We start from the raw sequence: 24,291 nt of genomic DNA on the forward strand, positions 1-24,291 counted from the left end.
ATGTTGTTTAATCTGAGTCTCGGGTCTGGTTTAGTCCCAAAGGCGTGGAAAGAGAGGAAAATAGTTTCACTGCATAAAGGAGGATCCAAGACTATGGTGGCAAATTACCGACCTATCAGCATATCAGGAGTTATTGTCAAGGTCTTGGAGAAAGTAGTCAAGGGAAAAATACAGGAATGGATTGATGAAAATGAGATACTGTACGGGGGACAGCATGGCTTTGTGAAGGGTAGATCATGCCTCAGTAACTTGCTCAAGTTTTATAACACAGTGATGGCTGAACTGGATAAGGGTAATGGGTTTACAGTGATACTGCTGGACCTGGCTAAGGCATTTGACAGGATACCACATGGAATTCTAATCCATAAACTGCAACATATGGGAATGGATAGAGGGTTGGTGAGATGGATAAGTGGGTGGTTGATGGAGAGATATCAAAGAGTAGTTTATTCAGGAGTGGAGTCCAAAACACGGCCTGTGACCAGTGGTGTGCCGCAGGGTTCTGTTCTTGGACCACTGTTGTTTAATCTGTTCATTAACGACATAGGGAAGGATCTAAGTGGAACAGTTCATTTGTTCACTGATGATGCAAAGTTGGGTAGGGCGATAGTGAATGCAGAAGATGTCAAAGTCTTGCAGGATGACTTAGATAGATTGGAGTTCTGGGCTAAGGAGAATGGATGTCAATTTAATGTGACAAAATGTAAGGTTATGCATTTTGGGGTGAAAAGATTAGCAGCAGTATACCACATTGGTGGAACTCTACTCCAAGAGATTGATGAGGCCAGGGACTTGGGAGTGTTGGTGGATAGGGAGATGAAGTTTAGGGGGGGCACATTACAAAAGTAGCTAAAACAGCTCATCAACTCACTTGGTTGTTGAAAAGTACCTTGATGAGCAGAGACAAGCAAGTTATTGTACCTTTGTACCGAGCCCTGATAAGACCTCATCTCGACTACTGTGCCCAGATTTGGTCACCTCGGTTCCTTCTTGATGGGGAGGAGGAGGTGGAAAGGATCCAGAGGCGAGTGACTAAGATGATAGCAGGTCTATGGAATGAACCATATGAGAACAGGTTGAAGATTTGTTGGTTGCAGAAACTAGTTGATAGGAGGAAAAGGGGAGATATGATTGAGATATTCAAATTGCTAAAAGGATTCTATAAGATTAATTCAGAGGATATTTTTGAGATCAGGACTGGTGGTGGGAGAACTAAGGGACACCTATGGAAGCTGGGCAAGAGTGTGGTTAGCAGGGATGTTAGAGCTGGGTTCTTTACTATTAGAGTGGTAAATGAGTGGAATAAGCTGCCAGAGTCTGCTGTGGGTGCTGTGACAGTGAGCGAGTTCAAGGCAAGGTATGATAGATACTGTGAGAATGTCAAATAGTTGTGTGGACATGGAGTTTAGAGCTTCCCTCGATGAGTCTAAGGACTCCCTGGAGTAGCCCGAAATAATAATAATAATAATAATAAAAAAACTCGCCTTCTACACAGATGTCTGTATAAATTCGAATGTCTCTTCAAAGAGAGTGCTGATGCCTTACTTCACTGCCCTAACTTGAATCGGAATGACTGTCTATCCTTGTCAAAAATATGGGAAATTTTGATCCAAATAACACATTATTATTATTATTATTATTACTATTTTATTTTATTTTATTTTTTTAATTAAGGCCAATAGTGATATTTACAAAGATAGATTCTAAGAAACCACTGGATACTATATCTATCTAATGAACTGTTTAGTATATTATAAATTAATTTTTTTTTTTTTGGGATGATAACATAAATGATATAATTATTTTATAATCACTTCTATGATTAATCTTTTCTTCAGTGAAGCATAATGCTATTAGCAATTTAACATCACACGGCTCGTACTATTTTGAATAATTCAATTGTTTGCATTCTACCTTGAAAAAATATTGTTCAGGCCACTGATGATAGTTTCAGTTTCAAACTGAAATATTTGGTATTATATTTAAAAAATATTACTTCTTGTGTTTACATGTAAATAATTTATAATAATTAAAAAAGATGTGTTGGATTCAAGAGAACACAGGATGTTTCTACAGCTCTAGCCTTCTTACCTATAAAGAACTATCATCATCATCATCATCATCAAATTTCTGATATGTACCCTCAGGGGGTGTAAAGGATAATTATGATAGTACTACATAAAAAAAAAGTTACACCATTACTAACTTCTGATCAACAATTTTGACTATTGTCATCAGTGAAGACTCCAACATTATCAGATTTTATACTTCTGTCTTTTAAGGCACTTTTTTTTATCAATCCATATGTATCTTGGTCTTCCTTGGACTTTTTCTTGCTAATCTAGCAAAGAACACTTGTTTTGCAAATCTTTTCTCTCCCATTCTGTTCAAGTGACCATACCACATTCCTGAATGCAGGTTCTTTCCTAATATCGACATTTTTAATGTGATACTGCACTGATGCTATCTGATCACTCCACTAATTTTTCTCAGAACTCTCATATCAGAAGTATCCAGTCTTTGATCAAGTGTTTCATTTGTAACCAAGCTTTCAGACTTATAAGTTAAAACTGGCTTGAAAACTGTCTTGTATACAGCTAATTTAATGTTTTGACTAATTTCTTTCTTATTCCATATAAATTTATTTAGTTAACTTCCTACCATACCAGCTTTATTTATTCTGTTGTCTATTCCCATCTTCACTAAAAATTGTGCCTAAATAGCTGAAATGTTTTACGTGTTCTATAGATTTACCATTCAAGATGCAGTTGATGTTTTCAATATTTCTACATATTTTCATTGTTTTTGTCTTTTTATTGCTGATTTTCATTTATTACAGCAGCACTTGTTCGATATACTTAGTTGTTTTGACTGTACTGGATTTATTCAGAAGTATAACATCATCTGCATAAAGTAAAGAGCTAAGATCAACATTGCCAATTTCAATATCAGATTTAATACCACTTTCCTTCATAATGTGATCCACATAGATAATGAATAACAGTAGTGATAATGTGCACATGTAAAATCACATGTGCACATTCATGTGTTTGATGTAAAATCACACACATGATTTTACATCAAACCATCTTCCTGTACCTCCTTCAATTCTAACTGCTGACCTTTGACTACAGTTATGTGGTGTAAATAGAGACTATGTATTGCTTGATATAATGTTCCATTTACACCACATAACTGTAGCATTTTGAATGGCTTCTCTCTCTTGGCATCTTGTCATATGATTTTTCCAGATCAACAAAATTTAAATACAGATGGTTGTTATATTCCCATGATTGTTCAACCATTTGTCTTAAAGTGAAAATCTGATCCTGACACCCTCTATTTGGACTGAATCCAGCTTGTTGTTCACCAAACTTCCCTTCCACAATATTTCTTAGCTGTTTCTCAAGTATACTTGCATAAATCTTACCAGGCACACTCAGTAGGGACAGAGCCATATTCACACTTCCCTGAGATGGGCAGGGCACAAGGCACTAGAGTACTTTGGTGGCCCTCCCTCATTGTTTGGGACCTTTAAATTGGCCCTAATTTTTTAGGGTCCCCAGCTAGAGCCTCATGAAGTTGTGAATAAATACAGCCTTCAGCAGGGAAACATCTCTGTAATTCTCACATTCAGTTTTATTTCCCTTTTTATAGATGGGACTATGAGAGCTCCATTCCAATCATCCAGAATTCGACCCTCTGACCAGGCCTTGTGCAATGCAGCCACTGTAAAACTTTTATACCTCATTATTTGAATATTTCTAGTCAGATTTCATATATTCCAGCTGCCTTTCCACATTTCAGGTTTTTGATGACTTTTTCTACATCTAGTAGTGCTGAAACTGTTGAAGTATTTTCAGGATTGGGGCAACTTGTGTAAAGGTGGTCTGACTTCACATCACTTGCCTTAGTATCCCACAACGCAAAGCACATCTTTTTGCAGACATGTATAATGCTATACATTGTGGGAAGAGTCTCTACCCAGACCAGTTTTGAGCTTTATTGAGGTCTCTTCAGTGGGAGCCAAACCCAGAGTCCTGAAAATACTTCAGGTGCAAACTTTGTTTGCTTACACTTGGATAAAGGATTAAACCAAGTATATAATTTCTTGATATCTTTAATTTACAGTATAACCAAGTGAAAAAACTTCTGACACGTGGCAATGTTCTTGGGGTCAAAGTTGCACTGTTCAGCAAGACTGTAAATGTCATCATCATGCAATGGTTTCTGAATGGAAATTTAGAATGACAGCATTGTATTTTTTATTTTCTGCCTTGATTGTGTCTTGAGCTGATGAAGCAATGAGATTGAGAAGTTTCACGTATGATAAGGCACTATTCCATGCTATGTATATCTGCCTTTCATTTTCTGGATTTTTTCTTTGCTATTGGTGAATCTAGTTATAGATGTATATTGGATCAAGGATTCCTTCTGACTCCAATAATGGATGTATCTTTCTAAGGCTCAAGTACTTTTGAAAGGGGTTAGGTGTTTCATTGTCTGATATCTGTAGAAAATATGCAAAGCTTTCTTCTGGGCTTCTTTGGCTGCTGTGCAATCATCATTCCACTATGGCTTAGGAAAATGTGGAAACTAACTAAATGTTTTAGGAACTGTAGTTCTGACAGGTCCTATAATGTTACATGATTTTCTACACTGCTGATGGGAGATGAGATGACTGCATCTTGGACAAGTCAGCTTGCATAATTTTCCAATGTGATGTAGTGCACGTTTGCCCATGCAGATATCACAGGAAAGTGACCACTCACATAGGTTGTCATCAGTTTCCCACTTAAATAGTGGGAAAAGAGAGAATAAACAGACAGTTAAGTCGATGGCAGTGAATGTTTAGGTAGGCACATGTAACAAAGTATAGCTTCCTATGTTTAAGAGGGAGAGAGAGAGATTGTTGTTGTCAAGCATACACTCAACAACTCTTTCTCTGATGTTTGTATAGATACTACCCCACAGAGTTCTGTGTCTGTTTTAAATTCCTATTAAAAGTAAGGGAGATGGTAACTGCAATATGACATCATCAAGGTCATCTTGAGATATATCTATCTTCTATCTGTCTTATATCTATCTGCATCTACCTTCTTCCTTTCTGCAGCAGAAGGAAGGTAGATGCAGCATACTCAGCTTCAGATATGTTTCCTGCAGACAGAAGAATATTGGTTTATACTTCTGCAAGAGAGCCATGATGTTGTCTATATTTTGTCAGAATCTATGACAGTTCCATTGTAGGAATGTTTTTATTATTTCTCTTTGGTGGTATCATCTGGCTTCCTACATTGAGAGGTTTTGTTTTCATTAGTCTTGGATTTTTTCTTTGTTGAGAATTGTGGATGAATATCCATCATTTTATCTTCTTCTGGAAAGATATCCAAAAACATCATCAGATTCCATTCCCTCTAGGACAGAAAGTTTATTAAAAATCCTCTTTTTAATAAAAAAAATAGTTTTTTTTTATTTAAAAAAAAACAATAATTTTTTTTTTTTTTTAATAAGAGGATTTTTGTGTAGTGGGAACCATTTTTAGCATGTTTTCTGGAGTGAGTCCACATTGAATTTTCTCTTTGTATTTGATACTCTAAGGCAGGGGTGGCCAACCTATGGTGCATTGCATGATTAGAAGTGGCGCACTGAACCCCAGAGAAAAATTTAAATTTGTATATGATTTATATATATATATAAACACACAATTAACCTACCACTGAATTCTAGAGTGTGCACTTATTATACTTGTTTGATCTTGAAGCAACAGGCACTGGCAAATGCTGACATGCGTCACCAGTTACTCAATCAGTTTACAGCTGACCTCGTGTCATAACGTTCAATGAACTTCTGATTCGATGTGGGTGAACAATTCTGTGTTTTCGAACTTATATGTTTTTATTAACAGTTCTTTAAGTTTAAGATAAGATTTCTGTTTTCATGAAGACTCAATATAGTTCTGTAAATTTAAAAATAAATTTTTTCATTTTGAACGCGTATGTCAAGTTCAACCTAACCTTGCCTGCTCCCCTAATTTGCTGATTACTGAAACCTGCAATTATTCGGTGTATTTGTATGTGTGTGTTTTTATGTTTTTTTATACAATATCTTTCCTTTTTATTTAATTATAGTAGATTTATTCCTAAAATTTAACTGATCATCAGCAAAGCTTTGGTAATGAGGATGTTTGGGTTGTGTGTGTGATTGCCAGCTGATCGGCTGTTTTATGGCAGGAAGCGATCTCTTATTTCATTGGACATAATATATTTACGAGAGAGAGAGACGAAAACTCTCTATGAACAAAAAAATATATATGATTTTTAAACTTATAGAACTATATTAGGCCTTCATGAAAACAGGAATCTTATCTTAAACTTGTAGAACTGTTTTTGAATGTTCATAATGTTTAAAACAATAAAATAATTTAAATAAATTATTTAATAATAAGCTTTACTTTTTGAAATAATTTTTTTTACAGTCAGTTACCCATTACTTTGCAAAAGAAAATGAGCACAAGAAAAGCAGAAGGTGATAGCAAGCGCCAGTTTACTGAACTGTGGGAAAATGAGTTCTTATTTATTGCAGGTCCTTCAGGAAATCCGTTGTGCATTGTTTGTGAAAGCACTCTCTCTGATAATAGAAGACATGATCTTAACAGACACTATAGAAAATATCAAGCTGTAGAAGAAAAACTGAAGTTAGTTCCTGGGTCTGAGTTGCAGAAAGAATATGTGGTTAAGAAAAAGGAAGAAATAAAAAAGAGACAAAATATATTTGTGAAACAAAGTTGTGAAAGTCTGGCAATGCTGGAGGCGTCTTATGAAATTGCCTTTGTATTGGCTAAAAAACACGAGCCTTTCTCTGATGGAGAGGAAGTTGTTAAGCCCTGTCTCGAAAAATTTGCAAAATGTCTCGGTGATAAGAATGTTGAAAGAAAAGTAAACTAAATTGCTCTGTCCAAGCAAACAATTACAAGACACATCGAAGAACTTTACCATGATGTTACTGAGCAATTGAAAGACCATGTTCATGCTTGTTCTTTCTTTTCTTTAGCCTTGGATGAATCCGCTGACATATGTGATGTAGCCCAATTAAGCATTCTTATAAGAGGAATTTATGGTAATTTTAACATATTTGAAGAACTTATCAGTCTTGAGTCACTTCATGGAAAAACCAGAGGGGTCAGACATATTTGACAAAGTAAAGTCATGTCTAGATAATCAACAACTAGATTCTAGTAAGCTCATCAGTGTTTGCACTGATGGAGCACCGTCAATGGTAGGTAGAGTTTCTGGGACTGTAACTTTACTTGTAAGGTTTTTAAGTCGTTCTCTACTAAAGTATCACTGTATTATACATGAAGAATCTCTGTGTGGAAAAACTCTAAATTTGAAGCATGTTATGATACCAGTTGTAAAGTGTGTGAATAAAATTAGAGCAAGAGGGTTAAACAGAAGAGAATTCAGAGAATATTGTGAACTGCTAGATATGGAATATTGTGATCTCATCCTTCATTGTGAGGTGTGCTGGCTTTCTATAGGACAAGTTCTCAGTAGATTTTGGAAGCTGAAAGAAAGTGTTCGTAATTTTCTGGAAGAGAAGGATGAGCTGCATGAGAAAAAAGCCTTGTTGTGTGATGAGAAATGGCTATTTGATTTAGCATTTTTAGTTGATATCACCAGCCACCTCAATGATATAAATTTGAAACTGCAGGGCAAGAACAAATTGTTTCCTAGCTTAGTAAATGACATTAGTGCATTCAAAATGAAATTAAAACTGTTCATCTCTCAGTTAGAAAACGGGGATTTAAGTCAATTTCTACATTTAAAAGAACATAGTGAATCTGTTGAAGATAATGGCAACTTTACAGAATATACTGAGAAATTCAGATTATTGCAAGAGTCCTTTAACAGTCGTTTTAGCGATTTTGCCGAAAAAGAAGAAGACTGCATTTATAAATCCCTTTTCACTTACTGAACAAAAAATCTTGACGATGCCTAGTAACATACAAATGGAACTTATTGATCTCAAAACCAATTCTTTATTGAAAATGAAATTTAATGAACTTCCATCACTCCCAGATGCTTCTGATAATTAATTTCTGGCGATCGTTGCCCTGTGAAAATTTTCCAGAACTGGAGAAAATTTGCTCAGAGTTATATCTGTCATTTTAGAACTACAAACAGATGCGAACAAGCATTTTCATCAATGAAAATGATTAAGAACAAACTACGGTCGCGACTGACTGATTCAAATTTGAAAAACTGTTTGATGCTTTCTGTAACTGATTTAACTCCAAACATTACAAGCTTAGCAAAAGAAAAGCAATTTCAAAAGTCTCAATAAAATAATTAATGTTTATCTTGTCCTTATATGAAATCCTTTTATTTAAAACTGCTAAAAGTGTCTATATTACCATATATATAATAAATCATTTTATGCATAACTGTTAAATATATCCATATTACCATATTTTAAAAGGGCTGAAAAGTGGTATAAGTTTGTGTGGTGCATCTTAACTAAAAAATTAAAAAATTGGCGCATGAACTATAAAAGGTTGGCCACCCCTGCTCTAAGGAGACAGCAAGCAAGTCATATCATTCAGGGATGTTGTAGTTGTGAGAAGGTGGGATTGCTATGTGTCAAATTCCAAACACTGTAGCAAAAACATCTACTAAACTAAACCATCTTATGCTGAGCAGGATGTTACACTTTCTTGACAGTTGCCTTCTCAGAATAAAAGAGTTTAACAGATGTTTTTGCTACCATTGTGGTATACTGCCTCTTCACCTCTTGACAGTGCTGAACTGCTCTGTTTTTAATTCGTGTATCTTCTTTTCATCTTTCTGCCTTTGGCATGCCCAGGAGCATGCTATGTGGTCTCCTTCCAGTTACAACATTTTGGTGTTTTACTCTTACATTTTTTATTCTCATGATCTTTATTGCCACACTGGGAACAGATGATAGAGCCATAACAGGTATTGAGAATAAAAATATTTCTGACTGTTGATTTAACCTGCTTTGACAGATGTAAGCAGTTTTTGTTTTTTGAAGGTAAGAATAATGTTTCTGTGAATACCAGATGTCCATCTCCACATATGAGAATTCCTCTTATGGCTGTCACCCTTTGATCCTTGAGTTCAGAGCAGATCTCCTTATTAGGAAGAACATCAAGGAAGTCCCACTCTGATATTATGCCTCTAGAAAAGCTTAAATTTTTGTGGCAGGTAACCATAATTGGTATTCCCATAAAAAAAGTTGCATGGAATAATTTTTTTTTAATTACTGTAATTTTTAATTACCAGAACAAACCCCAACTCAACATCAGCAGAGATCAAGATTGGTACCATCAACATAAGAAGCATCAATGGAAAAGAAATGGGACTAGCACAAGAACTGAATAAGTATCAGTTCTATAATAACATAATACATGTTACTGACAAAAGAAGACAAAAACAGGTGAGTTCTTTCTAAGCAACGAATATAAGATGTTATATTCAGGCAATAATAATCAGGGGAAAAAAGGGGTGGCTATAATATTAAACACTAAATATGAGGATAATCTTCTTGAATGGCAGCCATTATCAAGTAAAGTGATGTGGGCTAATATCATAATGGGGAACTGGACAATGGGACATTTATGCTTATGGTCCCGCAGAAGGTTCTACTAAGGAAGTAGTGGAGGAATTTTTTGAAACGTTAGAGAAGGCAGTGACATAACAAAAAAAAAAGGAAAAGTTTGTCCTTGTTGGAGATCCAAACACAGAGTAGGAAATGATTACCAAACCTATAAGAATGTTATTTAAATTAAGGGGATATTAAATTCCACATTGTTTTAAAACCGAATAAGAAACTCAAAGATTGGAATCAGAGAGTTTCATGCCGATATAGAAAACTATAAAGTATCGGCGACACTAGCGTTAGCCAATGCAAGTGACCCTAGTACATAGTATAATACCGGACAACTCGTAGCAAAGGTGGTGAAGTTCTGATCGCTATTCTTAGGTATTTTCCATAATGTAAAAACACATTTCCTAGGAAATGTATGCTGTTATTACATTATGGTGAGAGGTCACTACCCAGACCGGTTTCAGCCTTTTTTGAGGCTTCATCAGTGAGTAGCTAGACCAAATTGATACCAAAGTGTATTGATACCACCTTTGCTACGAGTTGTCCAGTATTGTACTACGTACTAGGGTCACTTGCATTGGCTAATGCTAGTGTCGCCGATACTTTATAGTTTTCTATATCGGCATGAAATTCTTCGATTCCAATTTTTGAGTTTCTTTTTCGGTTTTAAAACAATGTGGGATTTAATATCCCCTTAATTTAAATAATGTTTATATCGCTGAAATGAAGCTTATTAGCTCTTTATATTTAAGTAACTATAAGAATGTGTTTGGGAAATTTTGGAGAAAAGAGCAAAGCTAATAATAATGGTATGCACCTGCTAGATTTCTACTCAGGACATGGACTAGTTATTGTTAACACCATGTCCCAAGATAAAAATGCGCACAAATTCACACGGAGAGAAGATGCAAAGAATAAGAAAAGTGTCATTGACTGTGTTGTTGTCAATGCTATGTTAGTGTCACTAATTCCCTTAATTTTATTTCTAGGTCTTCTGCATCTTCTGCCAAGAGAACTATATCATCAGCAAAACGTAGGCAAGTTACTCTTTCCATTAATTTTAATTTCTCCATTCATCCAGTTCAATTCATGAAAATCTTCCTCTAAAGTGGATGTAAAGAGTTTGAGATATTATATCTCTCTGTTTTATTCCTCTTTTATTGGAATTTTTTTGATTTTCATATGCAGTTTAATAACAGAGGTGCCATTGACTATATATATATATATATATATATATATATATATATTGATATTAGGATAACCAAGTAATTTTATAAGCTTGGTTATTTTTACTCCTAATCCCAAGTAAGCAAACAGTTAAGTTTGCGCCTGAAACGTAGTTCAAGTCTAAAGATGGTACAACACCAGGGCAACTCACTGTAAAGGTGGGTAAAGCTCAAAAAAGGTTGAAACCGGTCTGGGTAGTGACCCCACCCATAATGTATTGCAGTATACATCTTTTAGTGAGATGTGCTTTACATTATGGGAAATACTAAGAATAGTGATCAGAGCTTTACCCACCTTTACAATGAGTTGCCCTGGTGTTGTACCATCTTTAGATTTGAACTATGTTTCAGGCGCAAACTTAACTGTTTGCTTACTTGGGATTAGGAGTAAAAATAACCAAGCTTATAAAATTACTTGGTTATCCTAATATACAATATCCCCAAGTTAAAAATTCATTTTCATATATATATATATCAAGCCATGTACTGTTTTCAGTAAACACAAATGATGAAGGCTGTCAACATGAGATAAACTGGACAACAACCTCAAACCTTCATATATGCCGTGACGAGGTAGAGCGATGCATAGTTGAGTCTACGGAAATTGTTATGGACCCTCATCACATAAATAATAACCTTAGCTATAATCTACCGGACTCTTTCAGCTCTGCTATCCGATATTGGCACACGGGTGAAATCAGACGCACACAGCTACTTAACAATAGAACTTCAACACTGACTGTAGCTACAATTCAAAGCTAACTGAATTTTATGATAGCCATTTTATAGTGATACGATGTTTCTTATAGTATTTACTTGCTTTCTATGTTCCCACACCTGAAGAAGATGGACAATCCAATGAAACATGTTCCGTTTTGAATAAATTTAATTGTTATTCTAGTCTCGGTTATAGTCAGTATATATAAATATGAATATATATATAAATATGAATATATATATATATATATATATATATATATATATTTCATGGTTTTTATGCATACTTACTGTATTCTTTGTTTTTACAATGATTCTAGGATAGCTGAAGTTTTGATGGAGTCAAATGCTTTTTCAAAGTCCACAAACTAAACAGAGATTTCTTTGTCTTTCCAATAATTTGCGCAAGGGTATTCAAATATCATCAATGGTATCATAATTACATATAAACAATGCCTACTCCTCTGAGTTGTTGCATTATTCTGTTATTTATTACTTTTGTAAATGTCTTGTATGCTGCTGGTAATAAACGAATGGGTCTATAATTTTTAATATTCTTCTTTTTACCTATTTTTTGGCAAACAATTATTATTAATACATTGTACACCGCTTCTGGGATTTTTATCTGTTTTAAACAAAGTGTAAAGAATGCGAGTCTTGCCAGGTAATCTGTCACTGTCTTCCGTCCAAATATCAACAATTTCATTTGAATTACATCTTTACCTGGAACTTTTCCCTGCTTCACTGTTTTTAAAGTTGCCTTTCTCTCATAACTTTTGGCATGTCTAATTGACAACCCTTCTTGAAGCAGATTGTCTCTAAATTTCTTTCTCATGTAAAATTCTTCACAATATTCTTTAATTATTCATTATTTCATTTGTATCTCTGATTATTTTGTCATCCTTTCCCATTAGTGCAACAAGTTCTGTTTGTTTCCTACTGCCAAAGCTCTTCTCAGAACTTTCATACTTTTATTATTTTTAAGTTTTTTTTTTCCTTTTATTTCATATTATTAAATATTCATATTTCATCTGATTTCATATTAACAGATCAGATTGAAGGTGGATACAATGAGATATTTAGTTGGGTGTCTCTATAGAACTGGGAATGTGGAGACAGGCAAATTGACTTAGTAAGAAGGATAATCATTATGGGTGATTTTAATTATGACAATACTGCTTGGAATGAAGAGACATCATCACGGAACAAGGAGAACGAATGTCTTTAGTTTTTAAATGACAACCATCTTAGACAATGTGTAACAGAGAACACATGAGGGTTGAGAATCTCAGATCCAATAATAATCAGAAGATACGATTGTGAATGGAGAATCCAATCTTCTTCTAGTTGGCAACGGGAGAGGACTATGAGGTGTCACCTGAATTGTAAGCAGTCATATGAGGCTGGTTACAATTCAGGAAGAGAAGAAGATATGTAAAAAACTACAAGGTCAGCAATTATGAAAAGCTTAAGAATCAACTGGGCAATATACCATGGAAAGAGGAGTTGAGCAGAAAAGAAAAATGTGTTGCTTGGGTATTTATGAAAATGCTATTTAACAGCAGAAGAGATATCTGAGCATATTCCAAAGGTGAAAAGGCTAAATAAAGTAGGAGGAGTAAAATAGATGAAAGTATTTGCAATCATTTGCAATTCTCTGAGAAAAGTATTTCCCTTGTTGCACAAATCAGTCCTCAGCTGCAGATATGACTATCATTTGTGATAAATTTTGTTCCTTTCAAGTGCTTTTTTAAATTTGGGAATAGAAAGAGATGGAGCCAGGTCTGGTGAATAGGTGGGTGAGACACACACATTGAAAGCCCAAGTTGTGAACTGTCTGTTGGGTTTCAAGAACAGTGTGAACAGGTGTGCCGTCCTGCAAAAGCAATACATCTCTGCTCAGTTTCCTGCAGTGTTTTCCTTCAGTACCTCCTTCAATTCCTTCAGAGCTATTAAATAAACTGCTGCTGTAACAGTTTCACCTTTTTTGAGGTACTTGGTAAGGATTACACCATCCATATCCCAAAAGACAATGGCAAGAACCTTCCCTGCTGATTTTTAAAATAAGGTCATAGTGATGAAGCCAAGTTTCATCAACAGTCACAATACGAGCCAAAACATTTGCACCTGATTTCTCAAAATGACCCAAAATATCTTGACACTACATGTTCTATCTTTTGGTCATCATTCAAACATTTGGGGACCCACTTCGCCGAGAGCTCCTGCATGTCAAGATGTTGGGAGGGGGGATAATGACCCCCAACTCATTCCCTGGATATCCCCAGAATCCTTGCAATGTTTCTGGCTGGTATTCATCTGTCATGGCATGCTATGCATCGATGTTTTCAGGTGTGATTACTGTGGAAGGTCTTTCTGAACTGGGGGCATCTGTTATCTCATGATGCCCAGTTTTAAACTTAGCCACCCATCTGGCAACTGTTGGATATGCTGGGGCACAGTGGTGACACAAAGTTTGGTGAATCTCATTTGTAGACTTTTCTTGCAGCAATAAAAATGTGATGATGGTCCACACCTCTGTGTTTTTGAATTTCTTCAAAACCTCTTACATGTCTTTTTATATATTCTAAAAGAAAACACAGGGGTTAAAGGGTTTTAAGATATGCTGTTTCTTGTGGTTATATCAGTTGCTTTAATATCATTTTTGTTCTAGGTGTTTACCAGAACTTTTCAGCTCCCCTTGTATAAGGCCTTGATTAGGCTGCATATGAACTACTATTGTGTAGATCTGGTCACCTGGTTTAGTCATCAGGAATAAGGATATATTAAAGAGGCTCAAGAGAAGGTTCACTAAGTTTGTGTCAGGTCTATGGAATGTAGGATATGAAGACAGATAGAGGGAATGCAATTTCAAGAGCTTTGTGAAAAGAAGGAAGAGAGGAGAAGATGTGTAAGTTGGTGAGGGAGTTGTTACCAGATTAATGTATAGGAGATTTTTCGTAGAGACAAGAGTAGAACCAGGAGCCAACCCTGGAAGGCTGTATGAGGAGAATGGAACGAGGAGCTGGTTCATTGCATGGAGAGTGGTTGATGAGTTGAATGCATTGCCTGAAAGTGTGGTGAGTGCAGTTACTATGAATAGATTTAAGGCATGGTTCAATGATCTCTTTGCATGAGAATGTGGAACTTCCATGATGAATCTTTTGATTCCACGGAGATGTAATCTTAATAATAATAATGTGTGATACATCTATAAATATACAATTTACTGTTTCAAATAATTCACAGTTGTTGGCAGAGTTTAATCAACTTCACTGCAAAACAGATTTTAAACAATGCCAAATGAGTTAAGTCTCTTATTTCTGTCAAACTTATTACGAGTGACTTATTTTCCTAACGTCCTAGACATGACACAATTAGGAAGCCTTTCAAAATAAGGGAATGAAACTATGTTATGTTGAAATAGACATCAGATCAATACTATATTTCAGGGAAACACACACACTGTGCACATCTTCATTGTGTGTTCCCTCCAATTAGCTCAGATCACAACACTTTTCACCCTTTTAGGCACCAATCTGTAATATGAGTCACAAATTTTGAACCATTTTCCCTTCTGTATGATACTAACCAGTCCATGTGCCACTGTATGTTGAACAAACATAAGACATAAGGTGTTCCCTGAGATCTGTCATACTTGCACTCACCCATCTGATCTGAAAATGTATGACTATCACTCTCTATCATGGTCATATGATATCCTGAAGACATTCAAAATGTTCTTTACACAACTATAGTCTGCACTGTTAGGTGCCATGGTTGGTTAGGGGGATGGAGAGGGGGACTTATAGACAACAGCTGAGTCATACTGCTAACCACAATCCACATAACCTGTGGAAAGAGTGATCCAAAAGTCATTTCCATATCTGACTGCTGAGATTTCTATACCATCTTCTAAAGAGCCTTTAGTCACTTAGTAGCTAGTTTTCTAGGTCTTCCTGTGTGGTTCTTGGCTGAAAACATCCTCATATTTCCACTAAATGATAATGGTCCCATAGTCAATTTTAAGTAATGTGTTCTTTTACCAGTCATGAATAGACATGCCACTCATATAACACTCTATGATAATTCTTCAAAGTCCAGATGTTATGCATGCACAAATACAGCCAACCAACAGCACATGTTCTGTCTTAAACAGCAGTAATAAAACACGTGATGGCAGGATATACACATCAGTCAGTTTCATTTTAAAATGGGAGAAGTCCAAGTAGTTATTTTGACACAGCATATTGACTATTCTATTTTACAGTTTTCTGTGGATACATGTACAATAAGTCCTGAATAATAACAATTAGAGAGATAAGTCAGGACTCCCAAATCAACATCTATCTACAGACAACTATGAAACAGACTGGTCTACAGTTTCAATGCCTAATTTAGGCACCAACTTCTTGTATTTTTAAGGAGTCTAGCAAAGAGTATTGCTTGTATAGTAGCCTAAAAAGAAAACAAGGATGATTCATTTTGTATGAAACTAGAAAACTTATTCAGGCTTGCAGAACAGATAACCTGACCTACAACTAACAACCACCAATGAGAGCTATTTGAAACTAGAAATTGCATTTCATATAGATTCAACATCAAGTTTATTAGCTGCTCTTAACTCAATTTAAGAAGAACTTAAGATAGGCACATCAACAGAAAAGCAAGCCAAAATGCTGGAACTACTAAAAGTAACATAACTCATGTTACTGAAACGAAGAAGACTAAAACAGGCGAGATCCAGCAAAATAATAAATATAGGATGCTATATATTCAGGTAACTGTGATAAAGGATAATTTGTCAACTGTCAAATATTGTTTGAGAGTTGACTTTAATTCTTTAGCAAAAATGAAAAAATTTGGAAACAAGAACCCTACCTTAAAATCTCAGTGCACGCTCTGGAGAAAACTGACTGCTTCAACTAGTAAGGCATGTGGTGAACTTGTCAGCGAGGATAGAAAAAATGGAACTCCATGGGACTGGAAGTTAAAAGAGGCAATCACGGAAAAGAATAAAGAAAATTGAAAGTTCATACCAAGTGAGTCAACGTGCTCTGAGAATTAGAAAGAGAAATGTCACATTTCTCTTTGTTGGTAAGAATAAAGAAGGCAGCAAATGTTCTGGATGAAAAGCTTAGAAATGGAGAAAAGAATAATATAAAGGAAATTGGAGATGTGAAAAGGCAGCTGGAGTATATGATATTTGACTAAAAATGCTCATATATGGAGAATAACAGTTTTACAGTGGCTGTGCTGCACAATTTGGAAAGCTGGAATTACAGAGGAATTTCCTTACAGTAAATTCCTCTGTGTTTCAGGTAAGATTTATGTAAATATACTCAAGAAGAGGCTAAAAAAACTATGAAAGGGAAACTTGGGTAAGGTCAAACAGGGGTTATCCCAGATCAGATTTTCACTTTAAGACAAATAGTAGTTGAAAATTCATGGGAATTTAACAAGGATCTGTACAAGTTTTATGAATCTGAAAATAGCATATGACAAGATAGCAAGAGAAAAGCAGTTGAGAATACTATGGCAATGCAAGGTAAATTGAGCACTGTACAGAGCAATAGGTAGTCTATATTTAAGTTGTAAATTTAAGTCAGCAGGTAGAATTAAAGGAAGTACAGGAATATGGTTTTTGATATAAATTCAAGCATAAGACAAGGATGCACTCTATCACTATTCTTATTCATTCTCTATATGGATCACATTATAAAAGAAAATGGCATTAAACCTGATATCAATCCAAGATATATCAAACTTAGCTCTTTGCTTTATACAGATGTTGTATTCCTAAACAAATTCAATGCAACTCTACAGGATTCTTTAACTGAACAACAGCTGCAACAAATTTGGAATGAAAATTAACAATAAAAAGGCCAAACCTAAGAAAATAGGAAGCATGAACATGGAAAACTTCAACTACATCCTCAATGGAGAACCTAGAAAACAAGTAAAAAAATAAAAATATAACAAAAAATAAGTTAAAAATATAGAACAAGTGAAAAAAAGGACTGGATATCACAGATATGAGAGTTTTAAGAAAAATTAGAGGAGTGAATAGATGGCATCACTGTCAGAATCATGGTCAAATTAAAGATAGTATGAAGGAACTTGTCATGTTATCATTCAAAAATGTGTGAGAAGAACTAATCTCAAGTAGTATATGGTTACTTAAACCCAAGAGGAGAGGAAAGGAAAGGTTAGCAAAACAAGTTTGATGCTAAGATAGCGGGAAAAAAGACCAAGAAGAAGAAGAGAAGTAAACCTAGGTGGATTAGTGTGGCTAGAAGTACCCTAGAACACAAACATAAGATCTGACAATCCTGAAGTGCTGGTAAGTAACAGACTAAATTGAAAGAAAATTGCTGACAGGAGTAATAATGTAAACTTAATATGTGTAGTACTTTCAAAGTCTCACCAGTCTCATGATATAAGACACAGCATGTTGACAAACATACAGCAGCCTTTCATAGCATGAAAGTGAAAATCTATAAATAAACTTGCTATGAACTTTTAACATGGAGTTCACTTTGTCAAGACATTTTTAACTAAATTAACAAAACAAGAATTATTTCATATTAAATACAAGTCCCTTTGAATGTGCTATGTAAATTTTATACATTGAAATTTTTTAAAAATGTATATACATAGTAAAAAACATGTAAAAGTTTATTATGAAATAAAATGAACTTACCATGCCAAATTTGTGAAAGGCCAAATACTGCTCAACAGTAGGAATCAATCCAACAGTCTGAAGCTTCCAGCTCTCAATCTTTATAAAAATAATTTTGCCTTAGCTGTTTGCATTTAAAGAATTTAATTACTATATCTTTTTAATATATATGTTGCACAGATATGTCTTAACTGCAAAGCCGATGTATTTAAGCATCTCACTTTATAAAACAACATTTCAGCATATCTTATTTCAAAAGTAAAAAATTGTAAAAAAAAAAAGTTTTTTAACACTATACCTTTTAAACAATTTAATTGGTTTAATATCCCAATATTTTTAACTTAAAAATTAACCTGCAATATTTGAGCGTATGTACTTGTTAGTTCATGAATAGGAAATAAGTTAATACTAATAATACAGCTTTTAAAATTCAAAGTAACAGAATCCAGTAAATAAATAATATTAATATGATTGAGTACTTCCAAGCCTCATTGGAGTCCAAAGACTCATAGCAGAAGATTAAATACTCACAGAGCACAATAACTATCATAACCTTGCTTTGAACAGATTCAATGTTGGAACACTCACCCCATTTTGGCAAAGCATCTCACTCACCACTTGCCATGCAAAAAAATCTCTTATTCACCTCTTTACTCACATGACCTTTTTATAGCCTCCAGGGATGACCTCTAGCTCTTACATGACTCATTATCCTATGCATTAATCTCCTATATCTATTTGGTACGCTCCTCTCACAAGCTTATACATCTCAATCATATCCCCCCCCCCTCTACTATCTGCCAAGCTCTAAAAGTCTTCATTCCCTCAGTCTGTATTCATCTCTGCACTCTTTGGAATGTTTCCCTATCACCAATATAGCCAGGTGACTAGATCTGTGCACAGAAATCCAAATGGGGCCTAATTAGCACCTTATAAAGTTGAACTATCACCTCCTTATCCTTACATGCTAGGAACAAATCTTTTGGGTAACCCTTTCAACTTTTGCGATGTGTCCCCTGAACTTCAGTTAGCAATCTACCAAGATGTCAGATCCCTTGCTTCCTCTACCTCCTGATGCAAAATTCTTCCACTGTGGTAAACCTCATTCCATCTTCATGGGCCCAAAGTGCATAATGTTACACTTAGCAACACTGAAACGAAACCCTCATTCTTCAGCCAAAAGCACCACCAACCTATTCAAATCCTCTTACAATCAGAATTTCTTAACATTAGTCTTCCTAATTTTGCATCATCAGCAAACAACTATCTACTTTCATACTGTGAACTATATTATTGATACATAAGTTAAACAGCAGTGGTCCCAGAATCCGCACGGTTAGCCTAGTGGCTGTGCACTTCACAACCATATGACTGGGGAAGGAGTGTCCCAAGTTCGAAGACGTGAGGAATTTGAGGATCTTCCTCAGCCATAGCCAAGTTAGACAGTCTTGGACACGGGCAGTAGGGTTTTTTCTGCCAATTTATCTGGCGTTTTTCATCCCGCAAGCAGGAAAACTGATCCCGTGAACATACATGGATCTACAGGCATAAATACTTAACCCCCCATGAGGGGGCTCAACTCTTCCCCATCCCAATAGGAATGGGAGAGAAAAAGGGAGGAAACTCCATACGAATAAATAAATAAATAAGTGGTCCCAGAACAGAATCCTGTGGCACCCCATCATCGTCACCTTCCCTTTTTTGTGACACTGCACCTTTATACACAACTCTCTGGCTCCTATTAGTCAACCAGCCTCGTAACCGAGTTAGCAACTAACTATCCAAGCCCATCATGCCCAAATTCAACACCACTTTATCATGTGGTACTTGATCAAATGCTTTAGCAAAATCCAAATAAATCACAGTATACACATCTCTCCCATCCAATACACTAGTCACTCTATAATAAAATGTAACCAAGTTACTAAAGCATGACCTCCTGTTCCATTTTCATTAATCCTTATGTCTCTAACTAGCCTCTCCATCACCTTCATCACTCTTGATATACACTAGCATATAATTTGGCACTACTGACTTGAATTCTCCCATATGCAGTGGCACTATTTTTCCTTCTTTTTACTCTTCTGGGACTGTTCCTGTTGCCAGACTTCTTTGAACAACCAAGTCAAGGGTACAGTCAGCTCTTTTTCGCATTCATTTAATATGTAGTGACCTTTCCCATAATGCATAGCATTATACATGTTTGCAAGGAGATGTGCTTTGCATTATGGGATTTTTTTGGTATCTTTAATTTATAGTATATAACCAAGTGAAAAAACTTCAACTTTTCTCTAATCCAGAGTAATTTAATTAAGGTGCGACACCTTTTGGTAACTCATATATGAAAATATGACTTCTGCATTACTTTAACCTTATTATCACCTCTGGTTCTGGCTCCCACTAATGAGACCTCAATAAAGGTCAAAACTGGTCTGGGTAGTGATCCTTCCCATAATGCATAGCATTATACATGTACACAAGGGGATGTGCTTTGCATTATGGAATACTAAGGCAAGTGATGTGAAGTCATACCACCTTTACCAAGAGTTGCCCTAGTTCTGAAAATACTTTAGGCACAAAGTTTGTTTGCTTACACTTGGATAAAGGATTAAACCAAGTACATAATTTCTTGGTATCTTTAATTTACTATAATCTGAATATTTTGTATCTGCATGATTATTTGTGGTTACATGTGCTATGATTTCAGTTTGTCATGTTTACTATGACACATTGAAATGATAGCATTACTATGACAACTGTGTTATCCCTAAAATATTCTTTAATTCCCACAATGCAAGACACTACTACTTCTTCAGCTTCATTCTCTTCAGTCTCTGCAGGGACTCCAAAAGTAAAGTCCCTGCAAAGTATCAATCTCTACCATTCAGTTCTGTCTAAAGCCATGTTCTCCTCTAGTTTTGAGGTTCTTCTCCCCCACCTCTCAAGCTGTCCAGCCATTATTGTTAGGTGCCTCCCCTTACTTCTTTTGTCTCATGGCTTCATTTCCAACACTCTCCTCCCCTACATAGCTTTTGTCTCGCCATATAACATGACCAAACCACCTTAACCTTGATTTCCTAATATTCCCAGATACTTGAATTATTTTCATTGTCCTGCAGATCAGATCAATGAGTTTTTGATCTTAACCAATCTTGTTATACGACTTGAAAGTCTCAGCATTGTCACAGTAAGACCAGCACTGCTATATATCAGTGCTGGTCTTGCTAACATTTTGTAGATCTTTCCTTGTAACTTGCTAGACACTTTTTTTTTTAATCACACAAGATACCTGAAACCTTCTTCCAGTTTATTAAACCTAACTGGATCCTCCTTTTGGGTTCTGAGTTCAGGTATTCATCACTTAGGACACATCATTGGAGGTATGTGAACCTAGACACTACTGTATTTGTAAAATGCAATAATATAGTGTATTTACCATTTTCCAGATGTAGATGTAAGCATCAATCTACACCGGGAAATGGAGCCTATACAGAAAACATGCCGCATATTCGTGGGTGAATAAAATTCCTCCACCCCGGTAAGATGTTGGATATCAAATTAAATGTTAATTGGACTACATTTTCTACTGAAATTAGAAATCAAAATAAACAAAGTGAAAAACATATCAATAAATGTGTTTTTAGTGATATGAGCAGCTGGACAATATTCGCTGGCAGTTCATCATATTAGATGAATACGTTGCCAACTCCAATTTTATAAATTTAGTGGGACATATTCAGCTGAAAGTCATCGGTCATAATTAAGTTAATGCTTGTATGCTGAAAATGGTAAACTGTTACTGAAAATTATATTATTATGAAAGCAAAGTGGATATTAGATCCAGCATTATTTCAAAGCCGAATGTAGGAACTATGAAAGTTTCTAATCTGACCAGAGAGCTTGCGGGAATACATTCCTCGGCATCCCCAAGTTGCCTTAGTGTGGACTACTTAAAAGACAAGTGCTGCCCAAGAGTCTATATATTTGCCTTTTATTAGTCTATTTTGATAAGGTTTTGTAATTTTAATATTAATTTAGTCCATTTTGATAAGGTTTAACTGTTTCGAACTGGTTGGTTCTCTTCAGAGACCAGGCAGAAACCTTAAGAGAGCAAAAACTCTCATTCAGTACTAAGGAACTTGAAATGTCAGAGAAATGTATTTTTCATAAGTGAACTCTTGGTTGCTGCATAAAATACATTTCTTTGACATTTCAAGTTCCTTAACAGTCAACAAGAGTTTCTGCTCTCTTAAGGTTTCTGCCTGGTCTCTAAAGAGACCCAACCAGTTCGAAACAGTTGTCAGGCCAGTAGTGAAACCTCATCAAAATGTACTAAATTAATATTAAAATTACAAATTGGGCAGCGCCTATGTTTTCTGAGTAGTCCACACAAAGGCAACTTGAGGATGCCGAGGAATGTATTCCTGCAAGCTCTCTGGTCAACTTACGAAACCTTCATAGTTTCTACATTCAGCTTTGAAATAATGCTGGATCTAATATCCACTTTGCTTATGCAATTTTGCATTGCTGAACTGAAGTTTTCTGGCTCTTTATTTTAGTAATATTATTATTACACCCTCCATTGAGTTGGCAGGCTCCTCATGGGAAGTTCATTCACTGACAATATATTTCTTCTTCTTCTTCATGCATTAGATGTAGTATCTGTTGCGACCAAGACTTTATCTTTTAAAAGAGGTAAACCGTGAGTAGACATATCGATACAAAATAAATAACGGAAAAAACTCACGTAGAAAGATTATTTAATAGTATAATTTTCGCCTGTACATTAAGCTCAAAATTAAACACTAACTGACAATTCCAAAAAGCGCCACCTAAGTAGCTGGTGTAAGATAACTAAAAAGGTCAATAACTTTCCTAAAAAAAAAAAATTAATACAATAAAAAGTTAGGAAAGATTAGCTGATTTGTAAAGTACTATCTCCCATAAAGGGGATAGACGTAAGCCGTCGGATCTGTTTAAGTTAGAGAATGAAGTAGAGTTTCACATGTTTCTTTATAAAGGCGTTCCATGAGAAACTGACTTTTGTGAAGAACTCTTGTCTTTCTCTAATGAACTCTGTGTCTAGTGAAGATGGCATGTTCAGAAAGTCCAGACTTTTCAGGTTTAAAGTATTCAATATAAGATTGGTGTTCTTCTAGCCGAATAGAGGCAGATCTTCCCGTTTGTCCAAAATAAGATAATCCACAAGAGCACGGAATCTGGTAGACACCTGGATGATTAAGATGTGGAAGCTTGTCCTTAGGAGAAGTGAGAAAGGTGGAGATTTTTCTAAACGGTCGAAAGGCAACAAAAATATTCAGTGGTTTTAAAACTTTTGCTATACGTTCACTGATGCCTTGTACATAAGGGATAGTAATGCGTATTATTTCCTCTGTGTTTGAAGAGGAAGACATATTAAAACTACTCAAAGTTCTTTTAATGAAGCAATTTTTATAACCATTAGATAGAAAGGAAGAAGTTATATATTATTATAGTTATATTTTAATGAAGAATTGCTTCATTAAAAGAACTTTGAGTAGTTTTAATGTCTTCCTCTTCAAACACAGAGGAAATAATACGCATTACTATCCCTTATGTACAAGGCATCAGTGAACGTAAAGCAAAAGTTTTAAAACCACTGAATATTTTTGTTGCCTTTCGACCGTTTAGAAAAATCTCCACCTTTCTCACTTCTCCTAAGGACAAGCTTCCACATCTTAATCATCCAGGTGTCTACCAGATTCCGTGCTCTTGTGGATTATCTTATTTTGGACAAATGGGAAGATCTGCCTCTATTCGGCTAGAAGAACACCAATCTTATATTGAATACTTTAAACCTGAAAAGTCTGGACTTTCTGAACATGCCATCTTCACTAGACACAGAGTTCATTAGAGAAAGACAAGAGTTCTTCACAAAAGTCAGTTTCTCATGGAACGCCTTTATAAAGAAACATGTGAAACTCTACTTCATTCTCTAACTTAAACAGATCTGACGGCTTACGTCTATCCCCTTTATGGGAGATAGTACTTTACAAATCAGCT

At 35.4% G+C, this 24,291-nt stretch overlaps 1 protein-coding gene across 1 annotated transcript in view; it reads right to left on the bottom strand.

Moving 5' to 3' along the window:
• The window catches only part of LOC150100952 (uncharacterized protein ZK1073.1-like), a 355,092-nt gene that overhangs the window by 114,065 nt on the left and 216,736 nt on the right, over nucleotides 1–24,291 (bottom strand). Inside the window, exon 8 of the mRNA XM_090401442.1 lies at nucleotides 18,271–18,348. Within this exon, the coding sequence (XP_090257568.1) occupies nucleotides 18,271–18,348 (78 nt within the window). The remainder of the gene's footprint in view (nucleotides 1–18,270; nucleotides 18,349–24,291) is intronic.

The sequence above is a fragment of the Typopeltis vanoorti genome, chromosome 12, assembly GCF_054136105.1.
Source record: "Typopeltis vanoorti isolate ZY-2024b chromosome 12, IOZ_Tvanoo_1.0, whole genome shotgun sequence".
Taxonomy (NCBI): domain Eukaryota; kingdom Metazoa; phylum Arthropoda; class Arachnida; order Uropygi; family Thelyphonidae; genus Typopeltis; species Typopeltis vanoorti.